Raw genomic sequence first — 21,947 nt, forward strand, 5'->3', positions numbered from 1 at the left:
TTCTTTTTAAAGGGATAGCACCCTTGTAGTGTAACTGTCCATGTGTAGGGCGTGGCTGCCGCTGTGACTACCCTACCACATGACGCTCACCCTACATAAGACTATTAGATCCTCCTCTCATGGATTTGACTTACAGGACATTTGTAGCAGATGTTGCAACAATTGGTAAAGTCATCTTCCAAAAACGTCAAAACGCACCATGTGAACTCAACCTACAACATGAAGGTTATACAGAATAAAATTGGGGCCATAGGATGGGAATTCCTGTTTTTAAGCCCTTCTGAACTGTGTGTGAGACTCCATTAAAAAATACTCCCTCCTCATTCCCACATCTCCCTCCATTCTTGGGTCAGGTTATGCATCCTGTGTCTGCAGCACCGCACTCAGGAGCACAGAGAAGTGAAGGAACAGGGAGAGGTGAGTATGTGATGTCTGTAATGGGGTGGATGAGCCTCCCTGTGTATACAGACCCCAAACTGCCTGGGAGGTCTGCACAAGAAGAGGTCTGCACGGTATCTGCAGTAACTGAGGAGGGGTTCTTAGGAGATTGAGTCTGGGATCTGGATATAAGTTAGGTTGGGGATCTGTATATATTAAAAGGTCTGCTCTGGGAGATATTAGGGAGGTCTGGTCTGGGGTCTGTATATATTAGGGGGTCTGGTCTGGGGTCTGTATATATTAGGGGGTCTGGTCTGGGGTCTGTATATATTAGGGGGTCTGGTCTGGGCTCTGGGAGATATTAGGGGGTCTGGTCTGGGGTCTGTATATATTAGGGGGTCTGGTCTGGGGTCTGTATATATTAGGGGGTCTGGTCTGGGGTCTGTATATATTAGGGGGTCTGGTCTGGGGTCTGTATATATTAGGGGGTCTGGTCTGGGCTCTGGGAGATATTAGGGGGTCTGGTCTGGGGTTTGTATATATTAGGGGGTCTGGTCTGGGGTCTGTATATATTAGAGAGTCTGGTCTGGGCTCTGGGAGATATTAGGGGGTCTGGTCTGGGGTCTGTATATATTAGGGGGTCTGGTCTGGGCTCTGGGAGATATTAGGGGGTCTGGTCTGGGGTCTGTATATATTAGGGGGTCTGGTCTGGGCTCTGGGAGATATTAGGGGGTCTGCTCTGGGGTCTGTATTAGGCCGGGTTTACATATGTCCAGCGGTGCGGCAGCGTTTCCCTCCGGCGCAGGAGAAAAGCGCCGGAGGGAAACGCATCTTTGAACTGATCCCATTGTTTTCAATGGGATCGTTCAAAATGTGCGGCGGTGAACTAGTGGCCACCGCATCACCGGACCGTCGGTGCGTTAGGACGCATCTTGCAGCGTCCTGGCGGACCGCCGCTCCGGTGATGCGGCGCCACACCAATTCAATCAAATAGAGCGCCGGATGCCTCGCCGGGCAGGACGCATGCCGTTCGGCTCTGGCATTCGGCGTTCAGGCAAATAGTAGCACAAAATAAACATATATCTCCCCCTGTGTGCTCTCCCCCTCCCCTATAGTCCCCCCTTGGTCCCCCAGTAGTATATCACCCCCCCTGTTTCTCCTCCAGTAGTATATAGCCCCCCTGTTGCCCCCCCAGTAATATTTAGCTTCCCTGTGTGCTCTCCCCCAATTAGTATACAGCATTGCTGTGCGCTCTCCCCCAATAGTATATAGCCCCCCATGTGCGCTCTCCCCCTCCCATATAGCCCCCCATGTGCGCTCTCCCCCTCCCATATAGCCCCCCTGTCCGCTCTCCCCCTCCCATATAGCCCCCCATGTGCGCTCTCCCCCTCCCATATAGCCCCCCATGTGCGCTCTCCCCCTCCCATATAGCCCCCCTGTGCGCTCTCCCCCTCCCATATAGCCCCCCTGTGCGCTCTCCCCCTCCCATATAGCCCCCCTGTGCGCTCTCCCCCTCCCATATAGCCCCCCTGTGCGCTCTCCCCCTCCCATATAGCCCCCCTGTGCGCTCTCCCCTTGTAGTATATAGCCCCCTGTGAGCTCCCCCAATTTAGTATATAGCCGCCGTGCGCTCCCCCGCAAATCCCATTGAAAATGACAGGAAAACATACTGGGGAAAAAAATGTCAACTGATGAGCGCAACTTGTGACAACTGATGGAAACTGATGGTTTTTAATGAAAAGACGGATAGAAAAACTGATCACAACTGATGCATTTTTGGCATCAGTTGTGACATCAGATGTGGTCAGTTTTTAGGCAAAAAACGCAACTGATGCCAACTTATATATGTAAACCCAGCCTTAGTGAATCTGTTCTGGGGTCTGTATATATATCAGGGGGTCTGGTCTAGGGTCTGTATATATATCAGGAAGTCTGGTCTGGGGTCTGTATATATATCAGGGGGTCTAGTCTGGGCTCTGTATATATTAGGGGGTCTGGTCTGGGCTCTGTATATATCAGGGAGTCTGGTCTGGGGTCTGTATATATTAGGGGGTCTGGTCTGGGATCTGTATATATATATATATATATCAGGGGGTCTGGTCTGGGGTCGGTATATATCAGGGGGTCTGGTCTGGGGTCTGTATATATATCAGGGAGTCTGGTCTGGGGGCTGTATATATTAGAGAGTCTGGTCTGGGGTCTGTATATATTAGGGGGTCTGGTCTGGGGTCAGTATATATATCAGGGGGTCTGGTCTGGTCTGGGCTCTGTATATATTAGGGAGTCTGGTCTGGGCTCTGTATATATTAGGGGGTTTTGTCTGGGGTCTGTATATATTAGGGGGTCTGGTCTGGGGTCTGTATATATATCAGGGGGTCTGGTCTGGGCTCTGTATATATTAGGGAGTCTGGTCTGGGCTCTGTATATATTAGGGGGTTTTGTCTGGGCTCTGTATATATTAGGGGGTCTGGTCTGGGGTCTGTATATATTAGGGGGTCTGGTCTGGGGGTCTGTATATATATCAGGGGGTCTGGTCTGGGCTCTTTATATATTAGGGGGTTTTGTCTGGGGTCTGTATATATTAGGGGATCTGGTCTGGGGTCTGTATATATATCAGGGGGTCTGGTCTGGGCTCTGTATATATTAGGGAGTCTGGTCTGGGATCTTTATATATTAGGGGATCTGGTCTGGCGTCTGTATATATTAGGGGGTCTGGTCTGGGGTCTGTATATATTAGGGGATCTGGTCTGGCGTCTGTATATATATATATCAGGGGGTCTGGTCTGGGGTCTGTAAATATTAGGGGGTCTGGTCTGGGATCTGTATATATTAGAGAGTCTGGTCTGGGGTCTGTATATATTAGGGGATCTGGTCTGGCGTCTGTATATATTAGGGGGTCTGGTCTGGGATCTGTATATATTAGGGAGTCTGGTCTGGGATCTATATATATTAGTGGGTCTGGTCTGGGGGTCTGTACATTAGGATATCTGTTTTGGGATCTGTATTTATCAGGGGGTCTGGTCTGGGATTTTTATGTATATAGGGGGATCTGGGCTGGGATCTGTATATATATATCAGGGGGTCTGGTCTGGGGTCTGTATATATATCAGGGGATCTTGCCTGGGATCTGTATGTATTAGGAGGTCTGGTCTGGGATCTTTATGTATATAGGGGGATCTGGTCTGGGATCTGTATATATATATATCAGGGGGATCTGGGCTGGGATCTGTATATATATCAGGGGATCTGGTCTGGGGTCTGTATATATTAGGGGGTCTGGTCTGGGATCTTTATGTATATAGGGGATCTGGTCTGGGGTCCGTATTTAGTGAGTAGAGATTGTTAGGGGTCTGGTATAGGGCACTGGCTCAGTCTGCGTATGGTCTGTACTCCATGTGGGGGGTGCTTAAAGGGATTCTGTCAGCTGTAATTGATGTTCGGCACTGCTGACACTGTTAGATCAGGGAGACACACGGTACCTCTCATATATCTGTCTGTGCTTCCAGAACAGGCTTTCCCAAGCTCCTGACTAGCTGGAGGCTGGGATGTCAGTGACACCTGGAAGCCTAAACAGGCTCTGGTATGGGAGGGGGAGTAAGCATGTGTTATAGCTTGCTGCACTTCAGGAGCTCAGGAAAGCCCCTTTAACCCTTTATGCTCTGGAATAAAAGCATTTCCATATTATAGAATAAGGGTGGGTTCACACTACTGAATTCTCGCGGATAAACTCCGCGGAATTCCGCAGTATGTTCGCACGCACGGCCGTGCGCTTTACGCCGGCCCATAGAATGGTGTCTATGGAGCCGGCGGAAAAGCTCGCGGACATACTGCGGAATTCCACGGAGTTTATCCGCGAGAATTCCGTAGTGTGAACCCATCCTAACAACTGGGTATATCAGAGGCGTCATGGCCTCCCTGACCCAACAGCTATCTAACAGTGTCCGCAGGGTGGGATGTGGATATAAGCTGACAGATCCCCTTTAAGGGTACAAACACACACACCGGATATGCAGCAGATCTGCAGCAGATTTGATGCTGGGTTCAGTTATTTAGATCTAATCTGCTGCGTATTTGCTGCGTATTTCAGCAGTAAATACGCTGCGTATACGGTGTGTGGGTTTATACCCTAAGGACCCTTGTGTATAGCTGCAGGTTTAGTATAAAGCTTCTTACCACGGCGCATGACAGCTCAGTCCTATAGACCGCCATATAGTCGCTGCACCCCACACTGGATTATAGATTACCAGGGTGATCCTAGAAATCCATGTAATAAGGAACCCCACAGGAGGGGGGCGCCAGTCACACACAACACTCTCCCCATTAACAAGAACCCTCACATAGTAAAACTAAAGGCCCTATTCCACCAACAGATCTGATGACATATTATCTGCCAAAGATTTGAAGCCAAACTCAGGAGTGGATTTGAAAAGAGGAGAAATCCAGGGTTTCCTTTATGACCTGTTCTCTGATTATAGTCCGTTCCTGGGTTTGGCTTCAAATCTTTGGCAGATAATCTGTCGTCAGATCTGTTGGTGGAATAGGGCCTTAACTCAAGGGATTTATTTCTGCTCCTGAAGCATTTGGCTCATAGACAATTGTATACACTGGAGACCATTGTAACAGACCCTCAGCTGTGAGAGGTGAGAGACTTTTATAGATATGAACAAGAATGTTTCCATCCACCTACAGCAAGCAGAGAAGGAGAACATCAAGCCCCTGAGCTGCATCACTGTGTATTATCTCCCCTGTACTGTGACATCACTGTGTGTATTATCCCTGTACTGTGACATCACTGTGTGTTATCCCTGTACTGTGACATCACTGTGTGTATTATCCCTGTACTGTGACATCACTGTGTGTTATCCCTGTACTGTGACATCACTGTGTGTTATCCCTGTACTGTGACATCACTGTGTATTATCCCTGTACTGTGACATCACTGTGTATTATCCCTGTACTGTGACATCGCTGTGTGTATTATTCCTGTACTGTGACATCACTGTGTATTATCCCCCCTGTACTGTGACATCACTGCGTGTATTATCCCTGTATTGTGAAATCAGTGTATTATCCCTGTACTGTGACATCACTGTGTGTATTATCCCTGTACTGTGACATCACTGTGTGTATTATCCCTGTACTATATCACTGTGTGTATTATCCCTGTACTGTGACATCACTGTGTATTATCCCTGTACTGTGACATCGCTGTGTGTATTATCCCTGTACTGTGACATCACTGTGTATTATCCCCCCTGTACTGTGACATCACTGTGTGTATTATCCCTGTACTGTGACATCACTGGGTATTATCCCTGTACTGTGACATCACTGAGTATTATCCCTGTACTGTGACATCACTGTGTGTATTATCCCTGTACTGTGACATCGCTGTGTGTATTATTCCTGTACTGTGACATCACTGTGTATTATCCCCCCTGTACTGTGACATCACTGTGTGTATTATCCCTGTACTGTGACATCACTGAGTATTATCCCTGTACTGTGACATCACTGTGTGTGTTATCCCTGTACTATGATATCACTGTGTGTATTATCCCTGTACTGTGACATCACTGTGTATTATCCCTGTACTGTGACATCGCTGTGTGTATTATTCCTGTACTGTGACATCACTGTGTATTATCCCCCCTGTACTGTGACATCACTGCGTGTATTATCCCTGTATTGTGAAATCAGTGTATTATCCCTGTACTGTGACATCACTGTGTGTATTATCCCTGTACTGTGACATCACTGTGTGTATTATCCCTGTACTATGATATCACTGTGTGTATTATCCCTGTACTGTGACATCACTGTGTATTATCCCTGTACTGTGACATCGCTGTGTGTATTATCCCTGTACTGTGACATCACTGTGTATTATCCCCCCTGTACTGTGACATCACTGTGTGTATTATCCCTGTACTGTGACATCACTGGGTATTATCCCTGTACTGTGACATCACTGAGTATTATCCCTGTACTGTGACATCACTGTGTGTATTATCCCTGTACTGTGACATCGCTGTGTATTATCCCTGTACTGTGACATCGCTGTGTGTATTATTCCTGTACTGTGACATCACTGTGTATTATCCCCCCTGTACTGTGACATCACTGTGTGTATTATCCCTGTACTATGACATCACTGTGTATTATCCCTGTACTGTGACATCACTGTGTGTATTATGCCTGTACTGTGACATCCCTGTGTATTATCCCTGTACTGTGACATCACTGTGTGTATTATGCCTGTACTGTGACATCACTGTGTGTATTATCCCTGTACTGTGACATCACTGTGTGTATTATGCCTGTACTGTGACATCAGTGTATTATCCCTGTACTGTGACATCACTGTGTGTATTATCCCTGTACTGTGACATCACTGTGTGTATTATCCCTGTACTGTGACATCACTGTGTGTATTATCCCTGTACTGTGACATCACTGTGTGTATTATCCCTGTACTGTGACATCCCTGTGTATTATCCCTGTACTGTGACATCACTGTGTGTATTATCCCTGTACTGTGACATCACTGTGTGTATTATTCCTGTACTGTGACATCACTGTGTGTATTATTCCTGTACTGTGACATCACTACTACAGCCCAATGGTATCAGCAGAAAACCAGAGTTGAGGAGACCAGGATTTAGATGTTTTATATATTTTATTCATCTCTTAACCTTGGAGCAATGCCGACAACAACCAGACAAGAATTCACAGACGGCTTCAAGTTAAAAAAAAACCACATTCAAATGTAACAAAGTTAAAAAAAGCCAAGTTGTTCAAGTTCACAAATATTAAATTAATAGTTAAAAAACGTAAAATCATCCCAATAACAAATCCTTCTTGGGTTCAATAAATACAGAAATTCATATTTTATACAACTCTACAGATTAAGGCGGAAAATTCATAAAATTTTAAATTAATAATAATTAAAAAAAAAAGCAATAAAAAGACATTAAATACAGTGTAATGTGCCCCTGGACCGTGCACACACGCTTACAGTCCAAAAAACAAACAAAAAACTTTAATCTCAAACCACAGAATTCATGAGGTAAATAAATTAATAGAAGTCATCACAAATAAAATCACACAAACAAAAAAAATTGTAATAAATTTATATCCCGCCTCCCAACCTGCTGTAGCCCCTCCTTCCTGACATTTTAGTATTGCAAAAAAAATAAAAAATAAAATGTTCCTTTGTAATATTGCACCAAGTGATCACATGACCCCCCCCCCCATATAATAATAATAAAAATCAGATTTATAATATTGCATAAAATAATAGTTTTGTTCATTTTTTGTATGACTTTTTTTTCTTCAAAAAATCTTTTCTATTAATTTCTGTTAAAAAAAACAAAAACACCCAGAATGGTCGTAATAAATTAAATATTTTAGGTAGACATTGGGGGAGGTTTATCGGACATGATGTAAAGTGAAACTGTCTCAGTTGCCCCTAGCAACCAATCAGATTCCACCTTTCATTTTCCAAAGAGCCTGTGAGGAATGAGAAATGGAATCTGATTGGTTGCTAGGGGCAACTGAGACAGTTTCACTTTACACCATGTTTGATAAATCTCCCACATAGTCTTTAAAAAACATAAAATATTTTGTACAAGTAGTTCACAAGCGGCTCAGACATGGCTTCCATATAGCAGGGGTAGGGAACCTTGGATTTCAAGCTGTTTGCAAAACTACAACTCCCATCATCCCTGGATAGCCGGAGCTTTAGTCAATCCCCTCTGGGGAACTCCAGAAGGGAAAACATGTTTTCAAATCAACTGGTGTCAGAAAATTATACATATCTGTAAATGACTTCTATTTAAAAAATCTCCAGTCTTCCAGTATTTATCAGCTCCTGCGTGTTCTGCAGGAAGTGGTGTACTCTTTCTAGTCTGACACTGTTCTCTCTGCTGCCACCTCTGTCCATGTCAGGAACTGTCCAGAGCAAATGCCCATAGAAAACCTCTCCTGCTCTGGACAGTTCCTGACATGGACAGAGATGGCAGCAGAGAGCACTGGAAAGAATACACCACTTCCTGCAGGACACACAGCAGCTGATAAGTACTGAAAGACTGGAGATTTTTGAATAGAAGTAATTTACAAATCTGTATAACTTTCTGGCAACAGTTAGTTTGAAAACTATAATTTTCACTGGAGCACCCCTTTAAGAAACTGTGGCCAACTAAAGAATTTCCCTGTTGTGACCACTCCAGGACGAGTGGATAAATGTAGTACAAGGATGGTTCATGTGTGCCGGAACAGGAGCGCTCTCATTGAGTGTCTCTGTTCTGGCTCATAAAGGGGGTGCTGGGAAAATGCCCCCCCCCCCCACTCACTCATACACACTGTAATGGCCATATGTCTAATAGGATATAGGGAAAGGAGTTGGAGGACCCCAGTACCAGGGGAATTGGACTTGGTTGGTCATACAAGGGCTGATAACAGAGAACAATGCATTGTACTGAAAATATATAGAACAGGCCTGTATGCCCTTGCCTGTGCTCCGGCACATTAGGGGTTAAGCTCCCTGAATTCCCATTGTCCTGCCGGGTGGCGCTCTCCCACGCCAGCGGCGGAGTCACAGAAACTGGGAGCTGAAGTCATTTTCCTGCATAAGCAAATCTCAGCCCGGCATTCAGTGGGAGGATTCCTGCTGCCCACCTCACATTCTAATCTGCTGGCCGATAGGGGGTCTACGGGTATTACTACGGGTATGTACAGTCACGTGACACGGTACAGCCCGGAGGACCTGACAGTAATGCATTGCAAAGGGAAACGTGAAAGGCGTAAAACAACATTTAAAAAAATGTAAAGGTAAATAAAAAAAAATATTAATAAAAATGATAAAATATATAATAAAAAAAACAAAACCTGAGTTAACATAAAAAAAACTGCACATAACCGGCCAAACATACACATAGTATATACACTTCTATACACGGCCCCCCAAGTACAGCCTGTAGCGGTGTTAAAGGGCATCTAAGGGACACACTGTAAGACAGCCGCCATATCTAAAATGGTGGCCAATCCCCAATAAAGATGGCCGCTGTTACGGCACACAATATGGTGACTGTTGGTGCTCATATAGTGATGAGCCATATGCAATGTGGCTGTCCCATACACATCCCTGTTTTCTACCGCTGCAGTTCCAGAATGGCGGCCAGCTTAGGATCCAGCAGGGCGGCGAGCTGCAGGGGCGTTCTGCCCTCCCGGTCGCGATGCTGTAAGTTGGAGCGTGAGGCGAGGAAGGTGATGACGGGGGTGTGACCCTCTCGGAGAGCGATGTGGATGGGGAGGGAGCCCGAGGCGTCTGGACTGTTGACATCGGCTCCATATTGAACCAGGACCTGTAAGGTGTCCAGGAATCCGGTGCGGGCGGCGTCGTGAGCCGGGGAGATGCCGTACGAGTCCTGTATGTTGGGGCAGGCGCCCTGCTTCAGGAGCTCCGATGCCACCGGGGTACTGCCGAACATCATCACCTGCAGGACAGAGAGGAGGGAGATGAGGAGAATGCTCCACACTAAACAGCGCCATACCTGTCCACAGGCTGTGTCAGGTACTCAACCCTTTACACTGCTGTATACCGTGTCTCCCCCAAACATAGGACAGTGTCATATTAATTTTTGCTCTAAAAGACATGCTAGGTCTTATTTTTAGGGGATGTCATATATTTCCATGAAAAAGAATTCACATGTCACATGCACAGCAGGGACAGAGCGTACGATACTGGCCACCAGGGGGTGCTCACCACTGCACACTAGTACAGCACAGCAGGGACCGTGTACGTATGGCAATTTCTGACCACCAGGGGAAGCTCACCAAAGCACACACACACACAGCAGGGACAGTGTATGTTATGGTGGCTTTCAGCCACCTGGGGGAGCTCATCATAGCACATTCACACAGCAAAGCAAGGACAGTGTACGGTATGGCGGCTTCTGTCCAACAGGGGGAGCTCATCACAGCACACTAGTACAGGACAGCAGGGACAGTGTACGGTATGGCAATTTCTGACCACCAGGGGGAGCTCACCACAGCACACTTGTACAGCACAGCAAGGACATTGTACGGTATGGCAACTGCTGGCCACCAAGCGGAGCTCACCACAGCCTACTAGTACAGCACAGCAGGGACAGTGTACGGTATGGCGGCTTCTGTCCAACAGGGGGAGCTCATCACAGCACAGCAAGAAAAGAGCATATGGTATGGCAGCTCTGTTCGGCGGACAGGCTTCCAAATAAGAACTTTGCTAGGTCTTACTTTATATTTAGCAATTCAGCAAAACCTCTCGTAGGTCTTACTTTTCGGGCAAACGGTGGTGATGAGACAGCTCCCGTCAGTATATATGGTGGGGGGGAGATGTGTCACTCCCAGAGTCCACCCTTCTGGAGCAACAAACCACAATGGCACACACACACACCGTGCCCGGCTGGTTAGTCACCCGTCTACGAGCTCCTCACATCTGCCACAGTGTGAAGAAATTCTATTCAGCTGCTTCTTGTAGGCGGCAGACAGGGCGAGCACCATGACGGCACCCACGCGGCCCGGCAGATGGACCAGCAGGAGTCAGGGGGACAGCTCCAGGACACACACCTGCAGGGCGGTCTTCCCAAAGCGGTTCAGGCAGTCGGGATGGATTCTCTCCTGGTACAGCAGTCTTTTCACCTCAGCCAGGTCTCCCTGAGCGGCGGCCCGGGTCAGGAGGTCTCCGGCGCTGGTCTCGTGCAGCAACATGACGGGAGAGGATGGGCGGTCCGATCTGTGGGAAGAGGAGCAGGTGTCATGGCTGGTAATACCCATAATCCTACACATCAAGGTGATACCACAGTGCACAGCTGGGATACCCAACCTGACACTTTTCAGCTGCTGCAAAACTACAGCTTCCAGACCACTCTACCGACGCCGTCTATGAAAGGGGTGCTCTACCGACGCCGTCTACGAAAGGGGCACTCTACCAACGCCGTCTACGAAAGGGGCACTCTACCAACGCCGTCTACGAAAGGGGCACTCTACCGATGCCGTCTACGAAAGGGGCACTCTACCGACGCCGTCTACGAAAGGGGCACTCTACCGACGCCGTCTACGAAAGGGGCACTCTACCGACGCCGTCTACGAAAGGGGCACTCTACCGACGCCGTCTACGAAAGGGGCGCTCTACCGACGCCGCCTATGAAAGGGGCGCTCTACCGACGCCGTCTATGAAAGGGGCGCACTACCCACGCCGTCTATGAAAGGGGCACTCTACCGACGCCGTCTATGAAAGGGGCGCTCTACCGACGCCGTCTATGAAAGGAACACTCTCCCGATGCCCTCTAGGACAGGGGCACTCTACAGACGCCGTCTATGAAAGGGGCACTCGACCGACCCAGTCTACGGAAGGGGCGCTCTACCGATGCTTTCTATGACAGGGGCAGTCTCCCGACGCCACCTATGGAAGGGGCACTCTACCGATGCGGTCTATAGGGGAGGTGCTCCGCTGAGAGCAATAATAAAGTTACTTACAGTATAAGGGAGCGCAGCACATCTCAGGCCTCCCTGAAAGGGATTCTTCAAAGTAGACAAGCCGGCTGGGGACTATTGTACACATGAGCCCGCACCTGTCATGTAGACTGAAGCGTGACAGGAATAGCACCCAGCTGTCTATGAGGAGGGGCCCCGCCAGGAGGAGAGCAGCTCTCTATAGATGGGACCCTATAAGATCTGGGGTTCACCATGTCCTGGGGCAGAGGCGCCCCCTCTGGTAGGGTCAGTGCCCGGCACCCGGGGATGATGGGAGGATAATCTATGGGTGCCCCCCTCCCCCGCTACAGTGCAGCAGATGGCGGGGGGTTATTTCAGGTTATTCTAAAGTTTCATTAAGAGAAAGCATTGGACCAAGTGAATATATATATATATATATATATATATATATATACATATATATATATATACACAGTGGTGCCTTGTATTACGAGCATAATTCGTTCCGGGACCGTGCTTGTAATCCAAATCCGCTCTTAAACCAAAGCAAATTTTCCCATAAGAAATCATGGAAATGCAAACAATTGGTTCCACACCCCAAAAATATTGATTTATTATTCTGAATAACAGGTAAATCTAATGAAACAAACATTCAGAAACAGCAGAATCTGTGATATTATAAGTTACTGTACAGTAATGGAGAGGATGGAAAACACACAGAGACTGCAGGGAGCATGAAGGAATGAGCAGGACAGATGTGGGCACATACATGCAGCGCTCTCTGTCCGGGGAGAGAGGGGTTACAGCTATGGAGAGATTACCCCCACAGTCCTGTCCCCTGATGTAAGCCCCAGCCTGGATCTGCTATGATTTGGAAGGTGAGGGAGACTTCCTGGGTCAGAGTACAGAGCTGTAGACCCCGCTATGCAGACCATGCCCCTCCCCCATTCCCCCTCCCACCCAGTCCAGGGAGCTCTTACACCAAATCAATGCTCTTATACCAAGTCACAATTTTTAAAAACTGTGAGCTCTTAAACCAAAACGCTCTTAAACCAAGTTACTCTTAAACCAAGGTAACACTGTATATATATATATATATATATATATATATATATATATATATATATATATATACACATGGCAGTATGAAAAACCTTCTTAATTAGAACCGTTGCTTAGCAACCTAAACAGGACCCCCCCCATCTTAAGACGTCACTGTTCCTCAAAACTAAACTTTATTTAAAGGGCAGCTCCATTAACACTAACAGCAGTAATACAACCAACAACAAGCTAGAAACAATTCAGTATATTCCTATAAGGACGCTGATGACGTCACCATAGTAGCTCCCCCCGAATGGAGATGCCCTTAAAGGGCCTGTCTATAGGTGGAGGAGCGGTCTGTGACAGGAGCTGCGGCCACTGACAGGTGACCCCCGTCCACCCCCCTCAGCCTCACCTCTTGGTACGGTCCACGTTCTGGCTTCCACCACCCGGTGACCCGTCCGAAGAGGCGAACAACGGCCGGAGACTGCCGAGCTCTCACCGCCGGCTCCGTATCGTTCTGTCTCTGTGTGTGTGTGTATCTGTGTGTGTGTGTGTCGCTGACGTCACGGCCCCACGTGGTACAAGTGTTTTTTTCAAAAATGCAACTGTGTATCCGCACGTCAGGGAGGGTAACCGAGGCCGCGCTTGTCACTGCTCGCCACGCCCATCGCCGACAGCCTCCACCAATCAGGAGCGGCAAGGAGAGAGGGCTCGTCGTTGCTACGAGGTAACCTAGGGAGAAAGCTGCGATCATTTGTCAGCAGGAAGCCAATGGGAGGGCAAAGATTCAAGTGGGCGTGGCTTGGCGTGTGTTTTGTAACGTCCAGTGGGCGGGTCCAGCGATAGTACGCCGTGTCCCTGAGGTAGCGGGGTCAGCGCCGTGTCAGCGGCTTCAACTCTCCGTAACCTCCCGCTATTGTTTACGTTTAAAAACCCCTCAGATCCTAACGGATTGTGTCCCGGAGCGGCACAGGGCACAGTGACGGCCAGATAAAGCTGTACAGGGTGCTGGGTACTGAATAAAGCCTTAGTGGAAGATCCCTTTAAGCAGAGCTGGGCATGTCGGGACATGAAGCCTGGGTGGAAATTGCAGAACTAGAATAGTGAAAACTAAACTGTATGAGCACCGCTGTATGTGATGTCATCGCTGAGCGGTCACATGACTTAAAAGTGTGAAGTTGACCAAACGTGGTCACATGATCGATGGTGACGTCACACGGACGTTTTGTAGCTGCAGCTGTGACATCACTGTGTGTATTATCCCTGTACTGTGGCATCACTGTGTGTATTATCCCTGTACTGTGACATCACTGTGTATTATCCCTGTACTGTGACATCACTGTGTATTATCCCTGTACTGTGACATCACTGTGTGTATTATCCCTGTACTGTGGCATCACTGTGTGTATTATCCCTGTACTGTGACATCTGTGTGTATTATCCCTGTACTGTGACATCACTGTGTATTATCCCTGTACTGTGACATCACTGTGTATATTATCCCTGTACTGTGACATCACTGTGTGTATTATACCTGTACTGTGACATCACTGTGTGTGTTATCCCTGTACTGTGACATCACTGTGTGTATTATCCCTGTACTGTGACATCACTGTGTGTATTATCCCTGTACTGTGACATCACTGCGTGTATTATCCCTGTACTGTGACATCACTGTGTGTATTATACCTGTACTGTGACATCACTGTGTGTGTTATCCCTGTACTGTGACATCACTGTGTGGATTATCTCTGTACTGTGACATCACTGTGTATTGTCCCTGTACTGTGACATCACTGTGTGTATTATCCCTGTACTGTGACATCACTGTGTATTATCCCTGTACTGTGACATCACTGCGTGTATTATCCCTGTACTGTGACATCACTGCGTGTATTATCCCTGTACTGTGACATCACTGTGTGGATTATCTCTGTACTGTGACATCACATTATTCAAAAAATCTGAAGCCTTAAAAAGGGGTTATCCAGGATTAGAGCAGAGCTACTGTCTTCCAGAAACAGCGCCACTCCTCAGGATGTGTATGGTATTTCAACTCTATTCTATTTGCATCAATGGAGCCCAGTTGTAATACCATACACAACCTGAGGACAAAAGTGGCACTGTTTCTGAAAGATAGTAGCTCTATTTTCCTAAGCATGAATAACCCCTTTATGCTACTACAAATAGTGGTCAGTGGTGGGTAGGGGGCCCATGGTTACTTGCTCTGATCCTGCCCTTGAATACAGAGAGAAAATGTGAGACATTTCAAATGGTAAGAAGTGGTACTGCAATTTTTTTTTTGTTTGTTTTTTTTACTTACAGTGGGGAAAAAGTATTTAGTCAGTCAGCAATAGTGCAAGTTCCAGCACTTAAAAAGATGAGAGAGGCGTCTGTAATTGACCCCATATGTTGATATATGATGTTTCCACCCCCATGCTTTACAGTAGGTATGATGTTTGATGGATGCAACTCGGTATTCTTTTTCCTCCAAACACGACAAGTTGTGTTTCTACCAAACAGTTCCACTTTGGTTTCATCAGACCATAGCACATTCTCCCAATACTCTTCTGGATAATCCAAATGCTCTCTAGCAAACTTCAGACGGGCCCGGACACATACTGGCTTAAGCAGTGGGACGTGTCTGGCACTGCAGGATCTGAGTCCCTGGTGGCGTAGTATGTTACTGATGGTAGGCTTTGTTACATTGGTCCCAGCTCTCTGCAGTTCATTCACTAGGTCCCCCCGCATGGTTCTGGGATTTTTGCTCACCGTTCTTGTGATCATTTTGACCCCACGGGGTGAGATTTTGCGTGGAGCCCCAGATCGAGGGAGATTATCAGTGGTCTTGTATGTCTTCCATTTTCTAATTATTTCTCCCACAGTTGATTTCTTCACTCCAAGCTGGTTGCCTATTTCAGATTCAGTCTTCCCAGCCTGGTGCAGGGCTACAATTGTGTTTCTGGTGTCCTTTGACAGCTCTTTGGTCTTCACCATAGTGGAGTTTGATTGTTTATAGGTGACCAAATACTTATTTTCCACCATAATTTGCAAATAAATTCTTATTTTCTCATTTTGTCTCCCATAGTTGAGGTCTACCTATGATGTAAATTACAGACTCCTCTCATCTTTTTTTTTTTTTTTTTTAAATTGTATCTTTATTAAGGTTTTGAAAATGTTTCAAACAAAACAAATTACATAGACATTGTAGCAATATACAAACACAAATAAGGCATCCAAGACCCACACCGCAGAGGTCTACATTATCAGGCACAAGGTAGCTCCAACAAGAAAACAAATACCTGGGAGGTTCCATTTTTCACGGTGCAGATGCCAGAGACAGAGAAACAAGACCAAGGAAACATACAACAGAGGGAAGGGAAGAGGGGAATTGAGGAACAGAATACAGGTGATTCGCCATCACACGAAGCCTTGCGTGGAAGAGTAGGTATCCCACGGGGACCAGATCTGTTCAAACAGGTCTGTCCTTTCATTTATCGAGGCCGTAAGATACTCCAGAGAACGTATCTCCTTAATTCGGGTTACTAGGTCTACAAAGGGGGGGAAGGGTCCTTTGCTTCCATTGTCGGGCGATCAGAGTCTTAGCCACAGTCAATAAATTCAGCAGAAGTTTAGTTGTTTTTTTGCCAAAGTTTTTAGGAGTCAGGTTCAACAGACACACTACTGGGTCATAAGGGATAGGCTGCGGGAATATCGCCGAGAAGTTATTACAGAAAGCTAACCAATATTCTTTAACAATTGGGCATGTCCAGAATAGGTGATAGATTGAGCCCACGGCCTGGAGGCACCTCCAACAAACCGGGGATATGCTCGCATTCAATTTGTGCAAAAGCTCTGGAGTGTGGTACCATGTCATAAGCAACTTATATTGAGTCTCTTTATATGTTACACATATGGAAGAGGTGGCTGCTCTATCCCAGATAATTCTCCAACATTACGGAGATATCTCCTTCCCTAGAGCCGTTTCCCACCTATCCATATACTTATGACGGATGGGACTGTTGTCACCCGGGGATCCTAGTATTTTATAGATATCTGCGATTAAGCCCTCGGCCGATGGGCCCAGTCTAACCCGCTGCTCGAACGCTGTTGGCCTGGAGACTGTAGTGGTGCCTATGCACGTTCTCATGTAGTGCTGCAGCTGTAAGTAAGTATACCGCTCAGAGGAGGGTAGGTTACACCTGTCAGCCAATTCGTCAAAGGGTAACACCGTGCGGGTAAGCGGGTTGACCACATCTGCAAATTGGAAAAGTTTTTTCCCTCCCCAGGTTCGGACAACCCCAGATTCAAGGCCAGGAGCAAACGCCGGATGAAGCAAGAAAGAGGTTAACAGAGGGGCGGAGGATATAAGATGAAATTTAGAAGTGCAGGTAGCCCACACGGACTTAGTAAAGGCGATGGGGCCTAGTAAGCGAGTTGCAAGGGAAGGAGGAGGGGTCCGGTGCCAAAGTAGAGTGTTAGGGTGCATCGGCGCCAGCCATCTTTTCTCAATCTCCGTCCATTTATTATAGGCGTGATATCTGGTCCAAGAAACTACATGTCTCAGGTGGGCAGCCCAATAGTAGTGAATGAGATTAGGGACGGCTAGACCCCCCTGTAATTTGCTAGACATCATAACCGATTTAGGTATTCTGTGACGTTTGCCATTCCAGATGAACTGAAATATGGCGGTTTGGAGAGACTTAAGTTCGCGCAGTGGCACTTTTACAGGTAATGTTTCAAAGTAATATAGTATCTTAGGTAAAACAGTCATTTTAATTGCCGCAACCCGACCCAGGAAGGAGATATAATGGCCCTTCCACTTAGTGAGCAAGGTTCTAATGTCTTTAAACATACTAGGGTAGTTAACAGAGTATAGCAAGCCATATGATGGCGCCAAACGAATGCCTAAGTATCGTATAGAGGCGGTAGACCACCTGTATTTAAAGTTAGTACTCAAGTTGTGAAAAACCGGGTCAGGTATATTTAGGGGCATTGCCTCAGTCTTAGAAGTGTTCACTTTATAGCCAGACACTAGACCAAATGCATCCAGCAGGTCCCTTATAACGGGGAGGGTGACATGCAGATTCGTCAGTGTAAGGAGTACGTCATCCGCAAATAGCATTATTTTGAATTCCTTACCCCGGATGTTCACCCCTGCGATATCTCTATTACCTCTAATGGCCGCCGCCAGGGGCTCTATACAAAGAACAAATAACAACGGGGATAGAGGACAGCCCTGGCGGGTGCCATTGGAGAGAGAAAACGTCCCAGAGTGGTGATGGGCAGACTTAATAGATGCAGTCGGCTTAGAGTAAAGGCCCCTAATGGCTTTTAGAAAGGGACTGGAAAAGCCAAAGTGCTGGAGGGTTTCAAAAAGAAAAGGCCAGCCCAGGCGATCGAAAACCTTTTCAGCATCGAGGCTGAGCATCAAGGCTTGATCTGACTGTAAGTTAACCGCATCCACTATGTCCGCTGCCCTCCGTGTATTATCTGCCCCCTGTCGTCCAGAAACAAAGCCCACCTGGTCTGCATCTATTAGAGAAGGCAGCCAATAGCTAAGGCGATTATCCAAGATCTTGGTAAATAGCTTCAAGTCGGCGTTTAGCAATGCTATAGGCCGATAGCTAGCACAATCATGTGGGTCTTTGTCCGGCTTAGGGAGCAAGGTAATAAGGGAATGAAGCATTGTAAATGGTATTTTAGAGCCCTCAAGGAAGGAATTAAAGAGAGGGACCAAATGTGGGACTAATTCCGCGGCATAGACCTTGTAATAGAGATATGTAAAGCTGTCTAGGCCTGGCGATTTGCCCGAGGGAAGAGACTTCAGGACCTCTTCCAACTCTTCAGAAGTGATTGGGGCATTGAGGTCAGTCAAGGCTTCCGCGGGGAGTCTAGGTAAGTTACACTGAGCTAGGAAGTCTCCGATCTTTTGGGCCCGTTACTCAGGGTTTATGGGCAGAGAAGATGGGAGAGAGTATAGCTTTGAGAAATAATCAGTAAAAATGGAGGCAATGTCCGAAGGGTGGAATTTAAGTGAACCAGTACGGTCCTTTAGGGCTTGCGGAAATTGGGCAGCAGAACGCTCAGAGAGCATACGAGCCAGCAATGTGTGTGCTCTATTCCCTTTTTCATAGAACCGTTGCTTTGAGTAGAGTAGTATGCGCTCCACCTTATGCATAGCTAGGTCTCGGAGGAGGGCTCGTGCTGTTACCAATTTGCGCAGGGTAGTTACGGAAGGACAAGCCACTAAAGCTGACTCTAAATTCTTAATTTTATTTCTGGTATCTACCATTTGAGCCTGCCGGTCTTTTTTATACTTGGCGCTGAGTGCTATACAATGGCCTCGGACGACAGCTTTATGGGCCTCCCACAGAACGGTTTGGGATGAGACAGAGCCTTCGTTTTCTAGAAAGTATGTTGTTAGACAGTTCTTAATGGAATCTCTAGATATTTGATGTTTCAGGAGGGACTCATTGAGTCGCCAATGACATTGGCGTGTAGGTGTAAGAAGGGATGCCAGAGTAATGGTCACTGGGCCATGGTCCGACCACGATATTGGGCCTATATCCGCTCCTTTAAGTAGCCTAACTACAGGGGTGTTGCCAAAAAAGTAATCAATCCTTGTATGGTAGCTTCAGTAGGGTGCTCAATGCGCCAGAGATCATATAGGCCATGGAGACGAATCAGTTTCCGAAACTCAGTGGAGAGGCGGCACTGATCTGGAGCCGGAGGATGGCCAGACACTGAGTGCCTATCAGCTTTTTCTGAGAAGGGCAAATTGAAGTCGCCCCAAACTATCAATGGCGCGGAGGGGGGGGGGGGGGATTTAGCCAGGCGTTTGAGCACCCTCCTGAGGAAGGGAATTTGTAGCTTATTAGGGGCATAGAGATTACATAATATCACCGGCTTTCCCTGTATAGTACCCTCTAAGATAATATATCGCCCTCCCGGGTCAGAGAATGCGGCAGATACTTGAAGAGGGCAGTTGCGTGAGACAAGGATCACCACCCCCGCTTTCTTACAGCCTTTGGAGGTGGAGTATACCACAGGATATTGATGTCTAGCAAAATTAAAGTTGGCAGAGGAATCAAAATGAGTTTCTTGGATAAAGGCTATATCAGCGCGAAGGGAGCGCAATTCCTGTAGGAGTAAGCGCCTCTTTGGATTGGAATTAAGTCCCTTAACGTTCAAGGATACTAATTTAGCCATTGGGAGGCAGGTAGAAAATCAGTGGCTGTTGAACCGACCACCCAGCGTGGCTGACAGAAGGAGCAACACGGTTCGAGATGGCAGATGTCCAATGCCCGACACCAGAAGCAAACAAGTAGGCCAAATAGCGAAGTGCACCTGTAAGGGAAGGGTAGGAAACAAAAAGGGAAAGGGGGTAACAAAGACACCATAAGACAATTGACAGATACATACATAATACAGCAAATAGACTGATGGCACTAGACCAAAAACCTATGCCTAAGATGCATAGGTGGGGGCTACACACCCGGTGTAAAACAAGTAGCTCTATTCACATCTATAGTAGCTAAGAAAAACCAAAACCAAAACCAAAACCCTAGCTGTGGGTCAGTCAGATGATAGGAGCAAGGGTTAGGGTTTGCACCCTCAGGGAAAACAGCGGGGGGGAGAATTGAGGTGTCCAAGGGGGGGTATAGTGGCGTCCAGCACCCCAGGAAGCCTGTGCCGCAGCCGGCCGCTTCTCTCCAGAGGGGCTAAGGGGGTGATGGAGTCGGAGCAAGATGGCGCCCGTCCCCCTCCACACGTGACCCCCACAGTACTCACTGCCACCGTCTCCGGTCTGAGGATGTTTCAGGCCAGCGATGGAAGGCCAGCGGAGCACGGGGTATTGAGGCTGGACGTAGGCAGCTGGAGACTGGAGGTCGGGCAGGAGGCTTGCGGCGGCTGGTCTTCTCCCTCCCGGGACTCAGGTAGTGCCGCGCTGCAGGGGCAAGATGGCGCCCGTCGTTCACCGCTCACAGTCTCCTCGGCCCGCTCTGCAGCAAACTCCAGGACAGCGGCAGCCAAGGCCCGCGGGGAGAGACTGGCAGTATCCGGAGCGCCCAGGTAAGCCGTAGCCAGGTGGGAACTGGGGGTCCGGTGGTGTTCCGGGGCTGGATAGCGACGCGGCCTCCTGAGGTGCGGCGGAGAGCGCCAGGGCAAAGCGGGACTCGGCAGCAGGTACCAGTCCAGCGTCCGTTTCCCGGATTTCAGCGGGCGGCAGGTTCGGGCTGTTGCGGGCACCTCTTAGACGTCTTCCCCATATAATAATTCGGCAGGTGGGCAAATTATAGGCCTGTTTGCTGGCTGTGTGGACGGAGCTCACCACATATGCGTCTGCTTACATTGGTAGCTCGCTCCGCCCCCCTCCTCCTCTCATCTTTTTAAGTGGGAGAACTTGCACTATTGGTGACTGACTAAATACTTTTTTTCCCCACTGTATTGCCAATAAGGCGATGGGCCTTGAATAAGTTGTGCATCACGCTTACACTTCTGTACAAGGATCGAATATAATTAACCACAATTAACATGTGTGACAAAAGAATGAAAAATCAACCGCAAGACCGATACCAGCTCCTCAGCAATAAAGTTTATTATTATTATTATTATTACACAGAAGACACAAGGATAGATCAGCATCGATATGAAACAGATAAAATCTATTTACAGCTATGTATTTCTCTTTGGTGGAAGCTGTGAAAACAATCCAAACAAGAAGCTATGGAATCCTATCAGGTATTATAAAGGGTTAAAGCAGTATATAAAGTATTCACCACCTCTGCACCCTACCTATCCAAATAGTCTGTGGAAAGACAAAACAAAAAAAAAAATCCAGCAGCAGGGGTTTGTTCACCAAATTTTTTTTTGGTGCCAGAAAGTGCTTCCAGTACTTATAAGCTGCTGTATTTCCTGCAGGAAGTGGTGTATTCTTTCCAGTCTGGAGAGCAGGAGAGGTTTTCTATGAGGATTTGCTGCTGCTCTGGACAGTTCCTGACATGGACAGAGGTGGCAGCAGAGAGCACTGTGTCATACTGGAA

General features: G+C 47.4%; 1 protein-coding gene across 1 annotated transcript; it reads right to left on the reverse strand.

Annotated features, from left to right (window-relative positions):
• Positions 1-9,496: 9,496 nt before the first annotated feature.
• On the reverse strand, positions 9,497-13,548 carry CDKN2D (cyclin dependent kinase inhibitor 2D). Its single transcript, XM_069974061.1, has 3 exons — positions 13,313-13,548; positions 10,990-11,155; positions 9,497-9,875 (listed from the first exon to the last, which is right to left on the reverse strand). Exons 2-3 carry the CDS (start codon positions 11,128-11,130, stop codon positions 9,531-9,533), a joined length of 486 nt encoding a protein of 161 aa, XP_069830162.1. The 5' UTR covers positions 11,131-11,155; positions 13,313-13,548; the 3' UTR covers positions 9,497-9,530.
• Positions 13,549-21,947: the final 8,399 nt, after the last annotated feature.

The sequence above is a fragment of the Dendropsophus ebraccatus genome, chromosome 1 (assembly GCF_027789765.1).
Source record: "Dendropsophus ebraccatus isolate aDenEbr1 chromosome 1, aDenEbr1.pat, whole genome shotgun sequence".
Classification (NCBI taxonomy): domain Eukaryota; kingdom Metazoa; phylum Chordata; class Amphibia; order Anura; family Hylidae; genus Dendropsophus; species Dendropsophus ebraccatus.

Coding starts and splice junctions, on each gene's coding strand:
- CDKN2D (XM_069974061.1), bottom strand. CDS start 11,130: ATGTTGCTGCACGAGACCAGCGCCGGAGACCTCCTGACCCGGGCCGCC. Junction 9,876..10,989: donor TTGGGAAGACCGCCCTGCAG/GTGTGTGTCCTG, acceptor TCTGTCCTGCAG/GTGATGATGTTCGGCAGTAC.